Source organism: Pipistrellus kuhlii, unplaced genomic scaffold (assembly GCF_014108245.1).
Source record: "Pipistrellus kuhlii isolate mPipKuh1 unplaced genomic scaffold, mPipKuh1.p scaffold_m20_p_5, whole genome shotgun sequence".
Taxonomy (NCBI): Eukaryota; Metazoa; Chordata; class Mammalia; order Chiroptera; family Vespertilionidae; genus Pipistrellus; species Pipistrellus kuhlii.
In genome coordinates, this window is record NW_023425551.1 from 54,093,161 (window position 1) to 54,110,681 (window position 17,521).

General features: G+C 44.3%; 1 protein-coding gene across 1 annotated transcript; it reads left to right on the plus strand.

The window, feature by feature from the left end:
• The first annotated feature begins 13,904 nt into the window (after positions 1-13,904).
• EEF1A1 (eukaryotic translation elongation factor 1 alpha 1) lies at positions 13,905-17,151 on the plus strand. The gene is made up of 8 exons (XM_036414443.2): positions 13,905-14,056; positions 14,942-15,119; positions 15,402-15,581; positions 15,705-16,001; positions 16,093-16,243; positions 16,332-16,588; positions 16,671-16,905; positions 17,008-17,151. The coding sequence occupies exons 2-8, from the start codon at positions 14,976-14,978 to the stop codon at positions 17,034-17,036; spliced, it is 1,293 nt and encodes a 430-aa protein (XP_036270336.1). The 5' UTR covers positions 13,905-14,056; positions 14,942-14,975; the 3' UTR covers positions 17,037-17,151.
• The last annotated feature ends 370 nt before the right edge of the window (positions 17,152-17,521 follow it).

Genomic DNA, 17,521 nt, shown 5'->3' on the forward strand with positions numbered 1-17,521 from the left:
TTTATAACCACTGCACAAAAGCTATGGCAAGCCAAATGGGCATCGATATAAACTCTGTTAACTACTTCAGTCTATAATAAGCATGCCTTTTCATTTCAAAATGGAAATAACTTATATTCCCATACTTATATGATAAAAAGTTGATTACTACATGCTTATATAAAAAACTTTTATTATCACCTAGACACTTAAAATGTTAAAAGTACATATTTCCAGACATTTTACATTAAAAAAGTAATACAGCCCAACTGGCATGGCTCAGTGATTGAGTGTCGACTTATGAATTAAAAAATCAAGGTTTGATTCCCAGTCGGGGTACATGCCTGGGTTGCAGGCTCAATCCCGGGGGGGGGGGAGTGGTGGAGGGCATGCAGGAGGCAGCCAATCAATGATTCTCTCTCATTATTGATGTTTCTATATCTCTCTCCCTTCCTCTCCAAATATATTTTTAAAAAACAAACCTGTATCACTAAGCTTCTGTATAGTTAGAAAAAAAAAAAAGTAATACATATAGGGGAAATAAATGGTGATGGGAAAAAAAATAAAGGGAAAAAATAATTAAAAGTAATATACATTCTTTCCCCCCAAATTCAAACCTGACAAATATGTATAAAGTACAAAATAAAAATACCCCTTCTTTACCTCTGCCCTTTCAGTGAGCAGAATTCTTAGATGCCCCCCAAGATCTCCTGTCTTGGTGTATAGGCCTACATAATCCCTGAGGCTGTGGCCATGATGGACTTTATTACATAGTACAATCACCCTTGACACAGGAAAACATCGGAGTGGCCTTGATCTAATCAAATGAGTCCTCTAAAATAAAAGTTTTGTTTTTTTTTCCTGGCTGGTGACAGAAGAGGAAGTGAGAGGTATGAAGTGTAAGATTAGGCACACTCGAAGATAGAAGGAAATTCCAAGAGTCTTAGTAACTCTGTGCCACACACTGGGAGAAATGTCAACTGTGTATTTCTTATTATCAATCACAGTATCACAGCAACCCGAATGGGTCAGACGTGGGCTCTTCCCCTTCGCCCTCCGAGGAGAATGCAGCCTGGCGATTCCAGCCTGTGTTCGCAGAGCGGAGTAACCATTCAGCCTGGGCCAGACTCCTCGCCGACAGAAACTGTGCCGTAATTGTGTTAGTTTTAAGTCGTTGAACTTGTGGTAATTTGTTACACAGCAATAGAACATGAATAAAAACCCAATCCGGCCAAAACCAGTTTGGCTCAGTGGTAGAGCGTCGGCATGCGGACTGAAAGGTCCAGGGTTCGATTCCGGTCAAGGGCATGTACCTTGGTTGCGGGCACATCCCCAAAGCGGGGTGTGCAAGAGGCAGCTGATCGATGATTCTCTCTCATCGATGTTTCTAACTCTCTATCCCTCTCTCTTCCTCTCTGTAAAAAAATCAATAAAATACATATTTAAAAAAAAAAAAAACAATCCTACTTCTGAAGAGGTAATTACTTTACACACTTTGAGGTTATTTGAAAATATCCCTTCCCAGATATTTTAATTCATATGTAAGTACATGTTTAAATGAGATCGTTGCTATCATTTGCTTCATGTTTTCTTCATTTTATATGCTGCTGGCATCTCTCCAGGTAGCCCTTGGGTATGTTTTTTTTAAGAGTATTCGTCTGTGGACTGAAAGGTCCCAGGTTTGATTCCAGTCAAGGGCATGTACCTTGGTTGCAGGCACATTCTCAGTAGGGGGTGTGCAGGAGGCAGCTGATTGATGTTTCTCTCTCATCGATGTTTCTAGCTCTCTATCCCTCTTTGAAAAAAAATCAATAAAATATATATTTTTAAAAAATAAAATAATGTTCCCTGCCCATGGGTATTTTTTTTATAGCCACAAGTTTAGTGTTGAGTAAAAACTTGCTGCTATAGACTGTTTTTACTTATTAAGCATTATCAAAAATCTAGGAATGTAGCTTAGTAGTGATCTTTATATATACTTAAATGCACATAAACTAGGGTACAGTTATTGAAATTTGGCCTATTGATTAAGCAAGTACTGTTTCTAGATATATTGTAAATATCTCTTTTGGAAGAATCTCAGATTTTTCCTGAGTTTTGTCAGAATAGCTTTTAAAATCAATTTGCATGAACTTTTTTAAACCTCAGAAGCCCAAAACTCTCTTAAAATCTCTACTATTTCTTACCTGAATTACTCAAAAGTCCAAAAGTATGGTCAGCCAAAACTCGTAAACAACCAAGAAGCCCTTCAGACATCTTGCTATAAGCATCTGTGTGCTGGAATTTGTGTGGACACGTTTTCAACTCTCCAAGGACTTTTTAGTTTCTATTTACCCATTCCTGAAATTTAATGAGATTGCATAGCCAGTCATCAAGTAGGATTAACCTGCCAATAAAGTGTAACTCAGAGAATAAGTATTACCTCACCTGCTCATCCCTCTGTGGAAATGGAAAATGGCTCTCAGTGGAAGGCCCTTTGAAAAATGACACATTCTAGAGAGAACTGAGCCTGCGCCTGCCCGCCTGGCCGAAGAGGAAAGTGCCTCCTCCTCCATTCTGGGTCTGGCGAAATGTCCTTCACCATTGCCCGAGCTTAGCATTTAACTGGCTTTTCAAGTCTTAAATTCATTCCACAAGCATTTGCTGGTACAAGTGTGTCCTAATCAGAGTTTGAGATTGTAAAGATGGACTTGGGGCTTTCCACAATAAAAACCTTACACTGTGTTTCCAACTTTGTTTATTCTAGAACAGGGTTTCTCAACCTCAGCACTGCTGACATGTTGAGCTAGAATTACACATAATTCTTTGTTGCATGAGGCTGTCCTGAGCACTGTAAGATACTTCACAAGTTAATGTTTCTTTCATCAATAAATTAAAACAAAGTAAATAATAATCATCTTATTAAAAAATATCTCCAAGTATTAATAATTATTTCCTGGGAGAGGTGGGTGAAATCACCCCTGGTTAAGAACCACTGTTCTGGAAAAACACAGGATTACTGAATTTTCATTAAACAAACCATGAATTTACATATATGGAATTACTGGTTTTCCACCTTGAATGACAGTACAAATCCTTTACACCTTTTAAGGCCCATATCCCCTGAGGGTTACCCAGGCACAGGGAATCCAGCAGTAAGCCATATATATGTATATACCTGCTTTCTCCAGGCCTGTGTGGCTGTGGGTAGGGAAGGATTATTAAATATTCACTATAATCCATGTATAAGTACAAACTAAAACAAGTATCCCAAAGAAAGACAATAAAGAAATGTGATCCTATAACCATTTATGCAAAGGAAATAGTTGTAGTTTGGGGGGATAAGGGAGCAGAATGTGAGGAGAAGGTGAGGGCATGCTGCTGAGGCAGGGATGGAGGGAGATCTGGAGGACCAGTCAGATTTAATAGAGGTGAGGGCCTCACCCAGGCCCTAGTGAGTGGATCCCCAGACACTGTTGCTCTGCAGGAATTGACAATCTAAGGGAGAGAAGGTCATGTCAAGAGTACTTTCCATGCGGCAAATGACAGGCAAGACATTGCAAAAGGGATGGAGAAGCACAGAGGAGAGTCCTTAGCCAGGTCTAGGGGTTCAGGAAAGAGCTCTAGAGAATGTCGCTCTCACGCCCCTGGTGTAGAAACCCAAGATCACAGAGCTCATGAGAAACAGACCCAAGCCTCCAGCCCCCATGCCACGTTCTTTCCCCTCTTCAGCTTCCTCCCTGCAGCACTTCGCTCATTTCTCCTCTTTAGCACAGCAACGCTTCCCATAATTCTGGGACAGTACATGCAATTTTGCTTAAGTACTATTCCATTCCGATTCCATGGGTCGAAGGTGATTTGGAAAACTATCGTGTTTAACTACATTATCTAGCTGATTAGAAAGAAGGTCAGCTCCTTGTCAAATACTACTGAGCAATAAATGCTTAAGAATAGTTATCAGCCAAAACCGGTTTGGCTCAGTGGATAGAGCGTCGCCTGCGGACTGAAGGGTCCCGGGTTCGATTCTGGTCAGGGGCATGGACGTTGGTTGCGGGCACATCCCCAGTGGGGGCTGTGCAAGAGGCAGCTGGTCGATGTTTCTCTCTCATCGATGTTTCTAACTCTCTATCCCTCTCAATTCCTCTCTGTGTAAAATCAATAAAATATATTTAAAAAAAAAAGAATAGTTATCAGTTTTCTCATTTATAAACTGTAAGGATTAAATTAATATGCATAGGCCATCAAGCACAGTGATGATCTAGGTATGAGCTCAGCAATAATTACTGAATGAGAGGATGACTGATGGGTGGGTGGGTGAAAGGATGGAGAAATAGGGCCTATGTTTGTTCTCAATGAGCTCTCACAGTCCTCACTACCCCCTACTTGTTTCTAAGTCAATCCCAGTGATAAGTGTGGTCCACTCCCCTTTCAGGCCACATTAAATGTCATTTTCTATTTGCTAAGCAGACATTAGGGCAACAATGTCCAGAATGTTCCCTGCCCCCACTAAGGCTTTGGTATAATTCTCATTCCTAGTCGAACCTAAACAAACAAACAAAATCAAATAAGAAAACATAGACCAAAATAGAAAGAGAGAGAAACCAGGGCCCATTAGGAGGGCAACTGGAAAACACATGAATTTTAGAATGATTTTTAATGCCAAAGGAAGATTTTTAGTTTATCCTTAAAGTGAAGACAACATTCATGTATCAGTAGAAAAAAATATACCAACAGTGAAATATATTGTATTCCCATATTCCCCTCTCCATTCATTTAACAAATGTTTATTGACCATCCCTCTGTGCCAGGCACCAGATTTCATGGCAAAAAAGAAAGTCTACAAGGTCTCTGCTGCCATGGAGTAGAGGAGACAAAGCTGAAACACTAGCCAAGCGAATAAGATAATTACACGTTGTGACAACTGGTAAAGAGGAAACAAAGAAGGGGCTGTAATGGAAAATAACAGGGAAGTTTCCCAGACAGACTGCTCTGAGAATACAGCAGATGGAATGGCACCTGAGGGAGCAGGTAGAACCAGCCGTGCTTGAGTCCTGTCCTTCGCTCAGCTTACCAACTCCTGGGCCATTTATGCTGTAAAACAAGTTATGTGAGCAAGATATTCCTGCTCGGATTGCTTCATCTCATGATGATAAAAATAAATTGCATTTCCCCCAATTTTCTTAATTTTAAAAAATATATTTTTTATTGGTTTCAGACAGGGAGAGGGAGAAGAGAAAGACAGAAATACCAATGATGAGAGAGAATGATTGATTGGCTGCCTCCTCCCCACCCCCACTGGGAATCGAGCCTGCAACCCAGGCATGTACTCTGATCGGTAATTGAACCAGTGACCTCTTTCTTGGTTCATGGGTTGATGCTCAACCATTGAGCATACCGGCTGGGCTATATATAGCTCAGTGCTCTTTACTGCTGAGCCGTTTTCTACTGTATGGGCATACCATCACCTGTTTATCAAGTCACCTGTTGATGGACATTTGGGTTGTTCTCAGGTTTGGGTGATTACAAATAAAGCTGCTATGAACATTGGGCCCCAAGTCTTTTGGACACGTGCTTTAATTTCTCTTAATCAAGTCATAGAAGTAGTAATATGGTAAATGTATGTTTAACCTACTTAGAAATTGCTAAACTGTTTTCTTAAGATACTGTAGCATTTTATATTCTCGCTAGCCATGTTATTTCCAACTGCTTGCCCAAAGTGGGTACTATCTTTTTAATTTTAGCCTTTTTAGAGTGTGCATAGTGATACCTCAGTGTGATTTTTATCACCTTAATTCATGAAGGATATTTTCACTAGATAAAGAATTCTGGGTTGTTCAGGTTTATTTTTTTTCTTTTAGCACGTCAAGATGTTGTTCATCTATCTCTTTGCTTCCTGCTTTCTGATGAGATCTCCAGTCATTTCAATCGTTGCTTCTTTATATGAGCTCCTCTATTTTCCTTTGAGAAGAAAACTGAGCACTTTCAGTTTTCTTCTCAACCTTTGTTTTTTAGCAGTGAGACTATGATGGATCTAAGAAAGGTCTTTCTTGGGTTTCACTAAGTAAATTGTCTCTGTCCTTCACCAATTTGGGAAATGTTCAGCCACTATTTCTCCATAATATATTAAACAATGTAGAAAAAAAAAAGTTCTACATACAGCTTTCACTTACCTTTTGCAACAGAAACTAATCTGTTGATGTCTGACAGTGAGGATCATCTTTCCACAAAAATACAGAAAAACTCTTTTTGAGTCGATCAGTTAAAGATAGCACAGAGACACACTAACTCATCTTTCATCTATTCACAGGTACTGTTTTAGGTGTTGAGGACAGAATAATGAACAAAACAATAATAGTTAATTCTTAGAGAATGTAAGGAAGATTTAAATATATATATGAGGATGGGCAGCCTTTATCTTTAACCATGTGAGTACTAGGCCAATTACTCATTCTGACAATTTTCCTTATCTATAAAATTAGTGGGATTCACTAGATGAAAACTAAACTCTCTTCCAGCATGGAGAGTTTATGATTGTAGACCTTGAGAGCAAAGGCAGGTACAGGTTAACTAGAATTAACAAAATCAAATATGGAAATAACATATATAATAATAAAAGTATAATATGCTAATTAGACTGGACATCCTTCCAGATGACCTTCCAGATGCAGCCAGGGCTGTGAGGGAAGCCGGTGCCAGCAGCCAGGGGAAGGAAGGCCTTCCCTTGCATGAATTTCATGCATCAGGCTTCTAGTAATACTATAGAAAACAGGACAGTAATTGCTATTCCAGAGCAGATCCATATATTATATATATACACACACACACAGACATATATATATATATACACATAAATTCATGGGAGCATGGGAGCTCATCAATAGTTTTTATGCATGTGATGGCTTTCAGATTTTTATTTTTGATTTTGAATATGTGTTAAAAAAAGAAAAGAAAAAGAAAGTGACCTAATAGCTTACATAGTGCTTCCCCACTTACTGAGACTTGGTTTTCCCTTTTCATTAATGACTATGTGACATGCTGTTTCCATAACAATCATATAAAAGAGTTGTGTGTTTAAAAAAAAAAAAAAAGAAATAAGGCTGCAAAGTTCTTTTTGCAGCAAAAGCAACTTGTCAGTAGATATACCGGAAGCAGATGGTACTAGAAAAACAGAAGAGATGACATAGCAACAATTCAAAATATACCAAATTAAAACATTTTTTAAGGATGGAAATTCAATCTTAAAAAATACAAGGATATGACAGGACTTTAGAATTAGGAGAGACTGTTTATGCCGCCTTTGATTTTAAAAAATCCTAGTTTAAAAATAACTTTTTAATACATATCTCACTTCATAATATTTAAAACACAATATCTTTAAGATCTAAAAATGGAGCTGATAAGGAAATTAATAAGTAACCCTAAAATGCAGAGATGTAAACACAGAGATCAAAGCAAGGTTGTTGTGGGCCCTGGCTGGGTAGCTCAGTTGGTTGATAAACTAAGATTGCAGGCTGATCTCAGGGCACAAAGAAGAATCAATAAATGAACGCATAAATAAGTAGAACAACAAATCAATCTCTCTCTTTCTTTCTCTCTCTCTCTCTCTCTTTTCCACCTCTCTCTATCTCTAAAGTCAATAAATAAAAAATAAAATAAAGCAAGGTTATTATGGTATTTTCTTAGTAAAGAAACTTCATTCTATGACAAGATTCTAGTTCACGAGGACTCTCAAATAACAAAAAAACAAAATAGCAAACAACAATTAAGATTTATTGGAGGATTATCAGGTGCTAGGCACTGTGTTAAGTATTTTACATTGATTGTCTTATCCTCACCACAACCCTAGGGAGTAGGTATTATATTATTATTGCACTTTATAGATATGAAAACCAAGTTCAATCACCCTTGAACTTGGTATTCTACTGTTAAAAAAAAAAAAGAGAGAGAGAGAGAGAGAACTAATAGTACCTATTTCACAGAACTCAGAGAGGTTCAATCACTTGCCAGAAATCCTATCGCTAGCTGTGGCAGAGCCAACAGGGATTTGAGTGAAGGCTTTCTGACTGCCTCACTGCCTCCCTCTGGAAGCACTCCTAGTTTACTATATACATAAGGGATAAAAACAAACAAAAAGGAAAAAACAGAAACTCCCTGCCAATTGTTCTAACTTGGTGCAAAAAAAACATGCTTAGCACTTTTCTTATCTAATTTTCATAGTAGTCTTAGGGAAAGGAATTGTCATCCTCTTTTTTATGGATGAGGGGGTTGGAGCTTAAAGAGGCCAAATAACTTGCCCAGAGCCATTCAGCCAGTAAGTGAGGGATCCAAGATTTGGATCCAGATCTGCCTCTCTCTGAAGCCCCAGTGGTTTCACATGCCCCTGGGAGGCTGGTGCGGGGAGGGGTGGGAATCACAGAGAACACCCCAGACCATTAGTCTGTTCTCTGTACCTGTCCTGGGAGGAGCAAAATCCCTCTCCCACTTTTCAAGGGCAATCACTCAAAACACTCATGCTCCAAGGTTTCTAATCCTAGCTTCGCTTAGTACTTCTTCCTTCCCCACTCCCCTCCTTCCCCACTCCCCTCCCCGCCGCCCCAGCCTGGGTCTCCAGGTTCCAGCATTCACACTCCCCTGGAATCATTTACTGTTAGTGTTCCCCCTCCCACCTCTCCAGGGCCCTGCTACACACCATCCAACAGTGATTGTGTTTTGTCTCCTCAATGTTTTGGGAACCCTTTCATATCCCGCCTGGTTCAGGGTTTGGGTTCTAGAAAAGGGCCACATGCAAATTAAAGAAAGTCTAGAAGAAATTTAATCAGGTGGGAGCCCATCTCTAGTGGGAGGACTGCCACTAGGCTCTGGCCTTGCTATCCCTTTTATTGAGGCTATGGGATACACCCATTTCCCTTAAGCAGTTTTGAGATACACCGATAGTCCTTAGGCAAGTAATAGGCAGATTATCAAATCAGTAAGGATTTACATGATTCCAAAATGGGGAAGTTGCCTCAATTACCATAGTCTCAATTAGATAGGGAGTAGTTGGCTCTGACCTTTCAAGAGTTTCAAGGTTAACCAGCCTTTTACATCTTTCTATTAGTGAGACAAGGATCGGTTTCCGGCAAATGTCTGGCTAAGTACCTGGCACACAGTAACTGCTCACTGAATACTGATGATGAATGAATCAAGACTGACTTCTGAAGTCCTGTACAATTACCGACTGAATGCCATCATAGGAAGTCCCTGCCAACTTAAATAGTACACACACACACACACACACACACACACACTGTCACATGTATTTGTGAATCTACAGTTTTATACTTAGTGAAATGGGCCAAATAGTACTCATTACTAGAACGAATAATGATAATTGGTAGAGTAAATGTCTATATTTTGAGCAGTTTTCTTTTTTTCATTTTTTTTTAAAGAGTTAATGATTATTTTCTAATTATAATATGTACTAACATTTGTAAAACTGGTCTGTATGTTCAGGTACATTTTCTGACTTCATCCTAGTGGTCAGTTCTGTGAAATAGGTACTATTAGTGCTCTCTCTCTCTCTCTCTCTTTTTTTTTTTTTTTAACAGTAGAATACCAAGTTCAAGGGTGATTTATTCCAAATCACACAGCTAATAAATAACATTGCTGGAAATAGACCGTAGCTCTTTAGTCCACTCTTCTTTCAATTATGTCACCTATGAAGACAGAAATACTGAAATGCTGTCTATAAAATGTATATTCATCAAAAATAGCAAGGAAAGGCTAACCTTTCCTTCATAACAAATGAAAGAGCATCTAACCTGATAGGCACTGGTTTAGAATCATGGGAAGAGTAATAGAAATACCTTTAGTTTCCTTTAACTTCCTGGCATATTCTTCAGACTCCTCTAAACCCCTAAAAGGAAAATAACACTTCACTATATAACCCCTCTGCAATTTTTTACTATGTACATATATAACCTGTTTCAAAACTTCCTATATAATAAAAGGCTAATATGAAAATTATTCCCTCGACCAGGAGTTTGACCTGGAGTACGACCAGGGTGGGGCATCTGGTGAACTGCCAGTGGCCCTGCCCCCAATTGGGGTGGGGGGTGGTTGGAGGCAGGACCTTCCCACCAACCGTCCCACGTCCCACGGCCTGCCCAGCCAACCTCACCATAAATTTGTGCACCAGGTCTCTAGTTTAGAAATGAAAAGATACCAATGAGTTTATTTTCTCTACTCTCAAGTTGTCACAAGGCAAATCAATTGAGAGCAGGTGTCCAAAAAAGCTTATGGAAACACAATTTTAACTAGATAATTGAGTGCCCCCACGTGATTTTATGTCATTGCATGACATTAGAATTGTGAAGTAGGTACTGAGGCTTAGTCATGAGCAGTCCTGTTACAGATGCACTGAGAAACCAAGAACTACTGGCTACCACAGCTCTGTAAGCAGAAGAACTGAATGCCTGGTTTCCTGACTTCAATGCTACTACTTAGACCAGCTAGAAAAAGTTAGGACTAGCTCTCTGGTCAGATCCCTGGGTTCTAAAGCTGCTCTGCTAGGGCCTCATGTACTCACAAGAAAAGCACTCCAAGAAGTATTAAGTGAAAAAAGCAAGGTAATATATTGTATTTTGCCATTTTGTGCAAAAAAAAAAAAAAAAAGTGAAACTTTAAAAAATAGTACTATGTCTGCGTTTGCTTATTATACATAAGCTATCCGTTGCCTTACAGGTCCCTCCATCTGCAAAATGAGAGTGGTGGGTCCATTAAATACTGCAAATGTTAGACAGGAGCCTGGCACACTGAATGAAGTTCCATTTTACTTGGATTCTCAAGCCAAATATTCCTTGGCTTAATCATATTCTAAAATAGCCTTTAAAAATCACTTTAGAAATATTTTTTTATTGATTTCAGAGAGGAAGGGAGAGGAAGAGATAGAAACATCAGTGAGAGAGAATCATTGATGGGTTGTTTCCCACACGCCCCACACTGGGGGATGGAGCCCGGAACCCAGGCTTGTGCCCTGACCGGGAAGCAAACCTTGACATCCTGGTTCATAGGTTGACCACTGAGTTACAAGGGCTGGGCTTAAAAAATAATTTTTAACTGGCACAGGCAAGATGAAAACGTGGCAAACCACAGCAAAATGTAATTACTTAAAGCTGCTTTAAATTAAGCCCAATAGGATGGGGTGGAAACCGGGTGGAGGGGAGCTATGGGGGGAAAAAGGAGAAACAATTGTAATAACCTGAACAATAAAGATTTATTAAAATAAAAATAAAATAAATTGCAGAAACCGGTTTGGCTCGGTGGTAGAGCGTCGGTGTGCGGACTGAAGGGTCCCAGGTTCGATTCCGGTCAAGGGCATGTACGTTGGTTGCAGGCGCATCCCCAATAGGGAGTGTGCAAGAGGCAGCTGGTTGATGTTTCTCTCTCATCGACGTTTCTAGCTATCTCTCTCCTTTCCTCTCTGTAAAAAATCAATAAAATATATTTAAAAAAAATAAAAAAATAAAATAAAATAAATTAGGTCCAATAGAGTAATTAGCCAATACTGAAAGATGCTTGGTGAATCACAATTACAGATATCAAAGAACTAGTAGGGTTTACCTTTTTACTAAGTAAATTAATAATTAAAATACTTAAAAAAAAAAAAAATAGGGTCTTGCATATGTTCCCCTACAATATATTTTAACAGTTTGCTATTCTAAATAGTATGAGCAACTTTAAGAAAAAAATCTTAAGCAAAATTCGACCTTAGGTTTTGACCCAAAAGGACATTTCACAAGTCTCAACAATATTACTGTTACCGTGTTAACATCTAGAAGGCATTACTGTTCTGCTCTAAAGTCGTAGGGGGAAAGGATTATGGATTACGATTATGTGCAAAACATAGGGTCAGGGGAAAAGAGCTTTAAAAAAACAAAAACAAACAAACAAACAAAACTGTATTTGCTCCAGTCTTTGAGTCCAAGCCACGCAAAGGAAAACCGCCCCGCACCCTGGGCCACGTGGGGCTCAGCCTCCTCCCGGCGCTTCCTTCCGCACTCGCAGCTCCACGGAAAGTGACCTCAAGGCGGGGGCGTGCTCGGGGGCGGGCCGGGGTGACGGGGCTCCTGGCCGATCGGAGCCGGCGGGGCTCCGGTGCCGGGCTCCACGGCGCAGGTCCTGGCCCGCCCACGCGTGTCCGAGCGCCCGGGAAGCGGGGACCGCGCGGTGGGGGGAGCGGTAGCGAGGGCAGGGCCGCCGCCTGCTCCGGGCCCGGAGCTGCCCGGGACCCCGTGCCCGTCCCGCCGCGGCCCCATGGAGCCCGGAAGTGTGAGCACCGCCCGGCGGCAGCGGCCGTGGCCGGCGTCTAACCCCGGCTCCCCATATGGCTCCGGTCCCCGCTCCCCACCCCCGGCCCCACCCTGGCCGGCACCGCGACGCGAACACGGGCGCCCACGCAGGGGTGCCCAGGTTACTAGGAAAAGGCAAGGAGGAAGAAAATTTGCGAGGGACGCTAGGGAATAAAATACAGAGGAAAGGTTTTTGTGGCTAGAAAAAGATGTGTGGATCTAGGGAAACGCTTACATGGCCTAGTGTCTCACATGAAAACTATCTCGAAGTTAAACAGAAGGCTAAAAACCTCTTGAGAAAGAGAAAGACCTGATTTTTATAATAGAAGTTTGTCTCTACAAAGAGGGGTAAAACAAGAAAACCTAAGGCAGGCTATTCCAAAGGATTTCTTTCCTTAAAAGGGGGGATGGGGAGGCATCTGATGGTGAGAAGTCGCAGAGAACAGACTGGAACTAGATCCTACAATAAAACAGAAAGGAAGCACACGTTTGCTTTCGGCTGCTTCCCCATTAGCTTTGCTCTTCCAACCTGATTGTGGATCCTCTCCAGCAAAGCGCTTCTTTTGCACATGCCACAGCACCGGACACGGCAGGTTCTCCAACATTTGTCAATGGACTGGCTGGAGGTGTTGCAAAGATGTCCTACACATACATGGACGGGGACATCTCGATCGAGTGATTAGCTGGTTTTAATAAAAAGTGCTTTCCTCCGAGGACTGTTTCTGAGTCTGCCCCCTTGGCGACCAAAAAGGCCCCATCCGGGCGGGTTTTGGGAAGCAGTGATTGCCCGCGGGGTGGGTCCCCCCGCTGATGCCGGCTCCACATGAGGTCATGTGGAAAGGCTGAATTGGAGCATTCCTTTTAGGTTGCTCACGCGTGCAACCCAGTGAGTGTACACTAACTGGGGGGAAATGTACCACGAGGATGACACACCATCGGGGTCCCTTTAGTGTATTAAAACTTAAGAGGTAGAAGGAGGGCAAACTGTTAAGATTCAAGTCGATTCTACACGGAAAAACGACTGTGGGGTGAACGTGCGACACGGGCTTTGACGGGAACAAGGCAAATGCCCCCCCCCCCCCCCCACCGTGAGCATATCCGCGGGGCCTGCGCCCATGGGGCCGGTCGCTGACGGTCCCCCGAGTGCGGCGCGCGGGGCTCCCGGCTGGGAGGGGCGCCGGGGGCGCCGACAGGGGAGGAGCCACCGCGTGGGGCTGTGCGACCCGCGGAGGAAGCAGCTCCCGCGGTGGCCCCGGCCCCGACCTGCGGGAGGACCCAGGTGAGCACGGCGGGCGTCTCCATCTCGAGACCACACGGTTGCAGTTGGCCCAGGAACGGCAGAGGGGCGATGCCGAGCGTCCCCGCCCCGCCCCGCCGTCCCATCCCCCAGCCGCTGCCGAGAGTAATTCATACAAAAAGGGGGGGACTCGCCTGGGCCGCGGCACGTCCCAGGGACCGTCGGCAAACTCCCACCAACCTAGGATCCGGGCACTGCGCGGCCCCGCCCCCTCGCCCCTCGCGCCGGCCGTCCCCGGGGCCGGGAGGAGCATGCGCGAGGCGACGTGTGCTCTGGAGTGGGCGCGCGCACCTCGCCCACGGTCCCCGGACGGCGGGCGGGGGGAAGGGGCGGCGCTGGCGCGGGGCGAGCTGGGAAAGGCTGTCGTGTGCTGGCCCCGCCCCGTTCCCCGAGGGTGGGGGCAGAGCCGTATATAAGTGCCGTAGTCCTGCCGGACGTTCTTTTTCGCAACGGGTTTGCCGCCAGAACACAGGTGAGTGCCGGGCGTGGCCTCCGCGGGCCGGGCCTCCCCGCCGGGAGCGGGCCGCGGCCTCGCGTGCCGGTCCCCCCCCCCGCCGTGCCACGGTGCCCCTGGGCGCGGTCCTGCGCCCCGGATTTCGGGCTGTAGGGGGTGTGGGGGGGCTCGAGGCCTGCGCTTGTTTCCCAGGGGCGCCCCGAGGCCTCGTGCTGGCGTTGGGGCCTGGCTGGCGCGCCGTGCCCCGCCGCGTGGGAGCCCCGCTCGGCCTCCCGGCTCGGCCTGGCCCGCTGCCCTAAAGCCGCGGCCATCTCAGTTCCCGGAGAAAGCGCCTCCCGTCGGGGTAGTTGAGCCGAGGCGGGTGGGGATCTCGCAGGTTTTTTTTTTTGGGGGGGGGGCGTCTGGTTCGCGGGGCCCGGCGGCGGGGCCCGCCCGGAGCACATGGCCGGCGGGCAGCGGCCCCCGAGGGCGGCGAGGAGGAGCCGTGGCGTGCGCCCGGCACCCACCCACCCCGCCCGCCCGCACCAGTTGCGTGCGCGGAAAGATGGCCGCTCCCGGCGCCGGGCAGGGACTCAAAATGGAGGACGCGGCCCGGGCGGCGGGCGGGTGGGTCACCGCACAAAGGAAAGGGCCCTCCCGCCGCGGCCGCCGCTGCTTGTGACCGCACCGGGCGCCGGCCCGGCACCTGGCCTTCCGCTCGTGGCCCGTGGCGCCGGGCCGGCGGGGGAGGGGCCGTGCGCCATGGAGTTTCCCCACTCGGTGGGTGGAGACCGGAGTTGGGCCAGCTTGGCGTTGGTTCTAATTCTCCTTGGAATTTGCCCTTTGGTTTTGGGTCTTGGCTTATTGGGAAGCCTGGGGTACCGGGGTTTAAAAGGGTTTTTTTCTTTTTCTTCCCTAATGTAGGTGTCGTGAAAACCACCATTAACTCAAACCCAAGATGGGAAAGGAAAAGACTCACATCAACATCGTCGTCATTGGACATGTAGATTCCGGCAAGTCTACCACTACCGGCCATCTCATCTACAAATGTGGTGGGATCGACAAAAGAACCATCGAGAAATTTGAGAAGGAGGCTGCTGAGGTAGGTACATTAACTTGGGTCATCTGAAGTTGCCCGCGGGTACATTAAGGGGCACATTTCCCCCCAAAATACTTCTGCATGGCATATATGAGTTTAGGTTTGGGCTAACATGCATCGAATCGCTTTGCTCTAACCATGTTCCGAGAATAAGGGAAAGCTGCCTGCGTTTTAACAGTTGTAAAGTGGAATTGAGCAATTATGCCAACTAGTGGAATAAGGAATTTCAAGTTGGAATTTGAGCATGTCTTAGTTACCAAGTAACCATTCTTAATCCTTAAACAGATGGGGAAGGGCTCCTTCAAGTATGCCTGGGTGTTGGATAAACTGAAAGCCGAACGGGAGCGAGGTATCACCATTGATATCTCCCTGTGGAAATTCGAGACCAGCAAGTATTATGTGACCATCATTGATGCCCCAGGACACAGAGACTTCATCAAAAACATGATTACGGGCACATCTCAGGTTTGTAGAATTAGTAATTCTTTAGGAAATAAACTCTGGGTCTGTTACACTGGGCTCATCTTTTTTTTTTTTTTTAAAGACCTTACATTTAGTATTAGTATATGGTCTTGTTTTCTTTCAAAGGCTGATTGTGCTGTCCTGATTGTTGCTGCTGGTGTCGGTGAATTTGAAGCAGGCATCTCCAAGAATGGACAGACCCGTGAGCATGCCCTTCTGGCCTACACTCTGGGTGTGAAACAGCTGATTGTTGGTGTTAACAAAATGGATTCCACTGAGCCACCCTACAGCCAGAAAAGATACGAGGAAATTGTTAAAGAAGTCAGCACCTACATTAAGAAAATTGGCTACAACCCTGACACAGTAGCATTTGTGCCAATTTCTGGTTGGAATGGTGACAACATGCTGGAGCCAAGTGCTAATGTGAGTTTTAAGACAGTTGGAAAAGGCATTTCAAAGAAGCTGGCCAGGTATGGAGACAGGTAATAGTAATTGATAATCTTGTGTTCTTCAGATGCCTTGGTTCAAGGGATGGAAGGTCACCCGTAAAGATGGCAATGCCAGTGGAACCACACTGCTTGAAGCTCTGGATTGCATCCTGCCACCAACTCGCCCAACTGACAAGCCCCTTCGCCTGCCCCTTCAGGATGTCTACAGAATTGTTGGTAAGTTGAACATTAATATCAGAATGTGACATATGCGGGAGGCAATAATTTCTTCACAAGTATTTACAACTATGCCTAAACATTTCAGGTATTGGTACTGTCCCTGTGGGCAGAGTGGAGACTGGTGTTCTCAAGCCCGGCATGGTGGTCACCTTTGCTCCAGTCAATGTTACAACTGAAGTAAAGTCTGTTGAAATGCACCATGAGGCTTTGAGTGAAGCTCTTCCTGGGGACAATATGGGCTTCAACGTCAAGAACGTGTCTGTCAAAGATGTTCGCTGTGGCAATGTGGCTGGTGACAGCAAAAATGATCCACCAATGGAAGCAGCTGGCTTCACAGCTCAGGTAAGGCTAAATGTCATGTTTTTCCTCCCAAAGCCTTAAATGTCTTGAGATTCAGGAAATAAATTCAAATCCTTTTTCCAAGGTGATTATTCTGAACCACCCAGGCCAGATCAGTGCTGGATATGCACCTGTGCTGGATTGTCACACAGCTCACATTGCTTGCAAATTTGCTGAGCTGAAGGAGAAGATTGACCGTCGTTCTGGGAAAAAGCTGGAAGATGGCCCCAAGTTCTTGAAATCTGGTGATGCTGCCATCGTTGATATGATTCCTGGCAAGCCCATGTGTGTTGAGAGCTTCTCTGACTACCCTCCTCTGGGTAAGATTGAGCATTTTACAGCAATTACACATTTTACTTGATATGATAAAAATTATTTGTTTTGTGTACTGTGTAATGATACTATGAAATTTGTTTTAATAGGCCGTTTTGCTGTTCGTGACATGAGATAGACAGTTGCTGTGGGTGTCATCAAAGAAGGGGACAAAAGGCAGCTGGAGCTGGCAAGGTCACCAAGTCTGCCCAGAAAGCTCAGAAGGCTAAGTGAATATTACTCCCAACAACTGCCACCCCAGTCAGTGAGTCTTAATCAGTGGTGGAAGAAAGATCTCAACTGTTTGTCTCAATTGGCCATTTAAGTTTAATAGTAAAAGACTGGTTAATGATTACAATGCATCATAAAACCTTCAGAAGGGAAGGAGAATGTTTTGTGGACCATTTGGTTCTTTGTGTGTGTGGCAGTTTTTAAGTTATTAGTTTTTAAAATCAGTACTTTTTAATGGAAACAACATGACCAAAAATCTGTCACAGAATTTTGAGACCCATTAAAATAACAGTTTAATGAGAAACCTGTGTGTTCTTTTTGGTCAACACTGTAATTTTCTGTTATACTTTTTAGGTAAAAGGCTTCAGAATTGCCCATGATCTATTTCCAGTG

Coding starts and splice junctions, on each gene's coding strand:
- EEF1A1 (XM_036414443.2), top strand. CDS start 14,976: ATGGGAAAGGAAAAGACTCACATCAACATCGTCGTCATTGGACATGTA. Junction 15,582..15,704: donor TGATTACGGGCACATCTCAG/GTTTGTAGAATT, acceptor TTTCTTTCAAAG/GCTGATTGTGCTGTCCTGAT. Junction 16,906..17,007: donor CTCTGACTACCCTCCTCTGG/GTAAGATTGAGC, acceptor TTGTTTTAATAG/GCCGTTTTGCTGTTCGTGAC.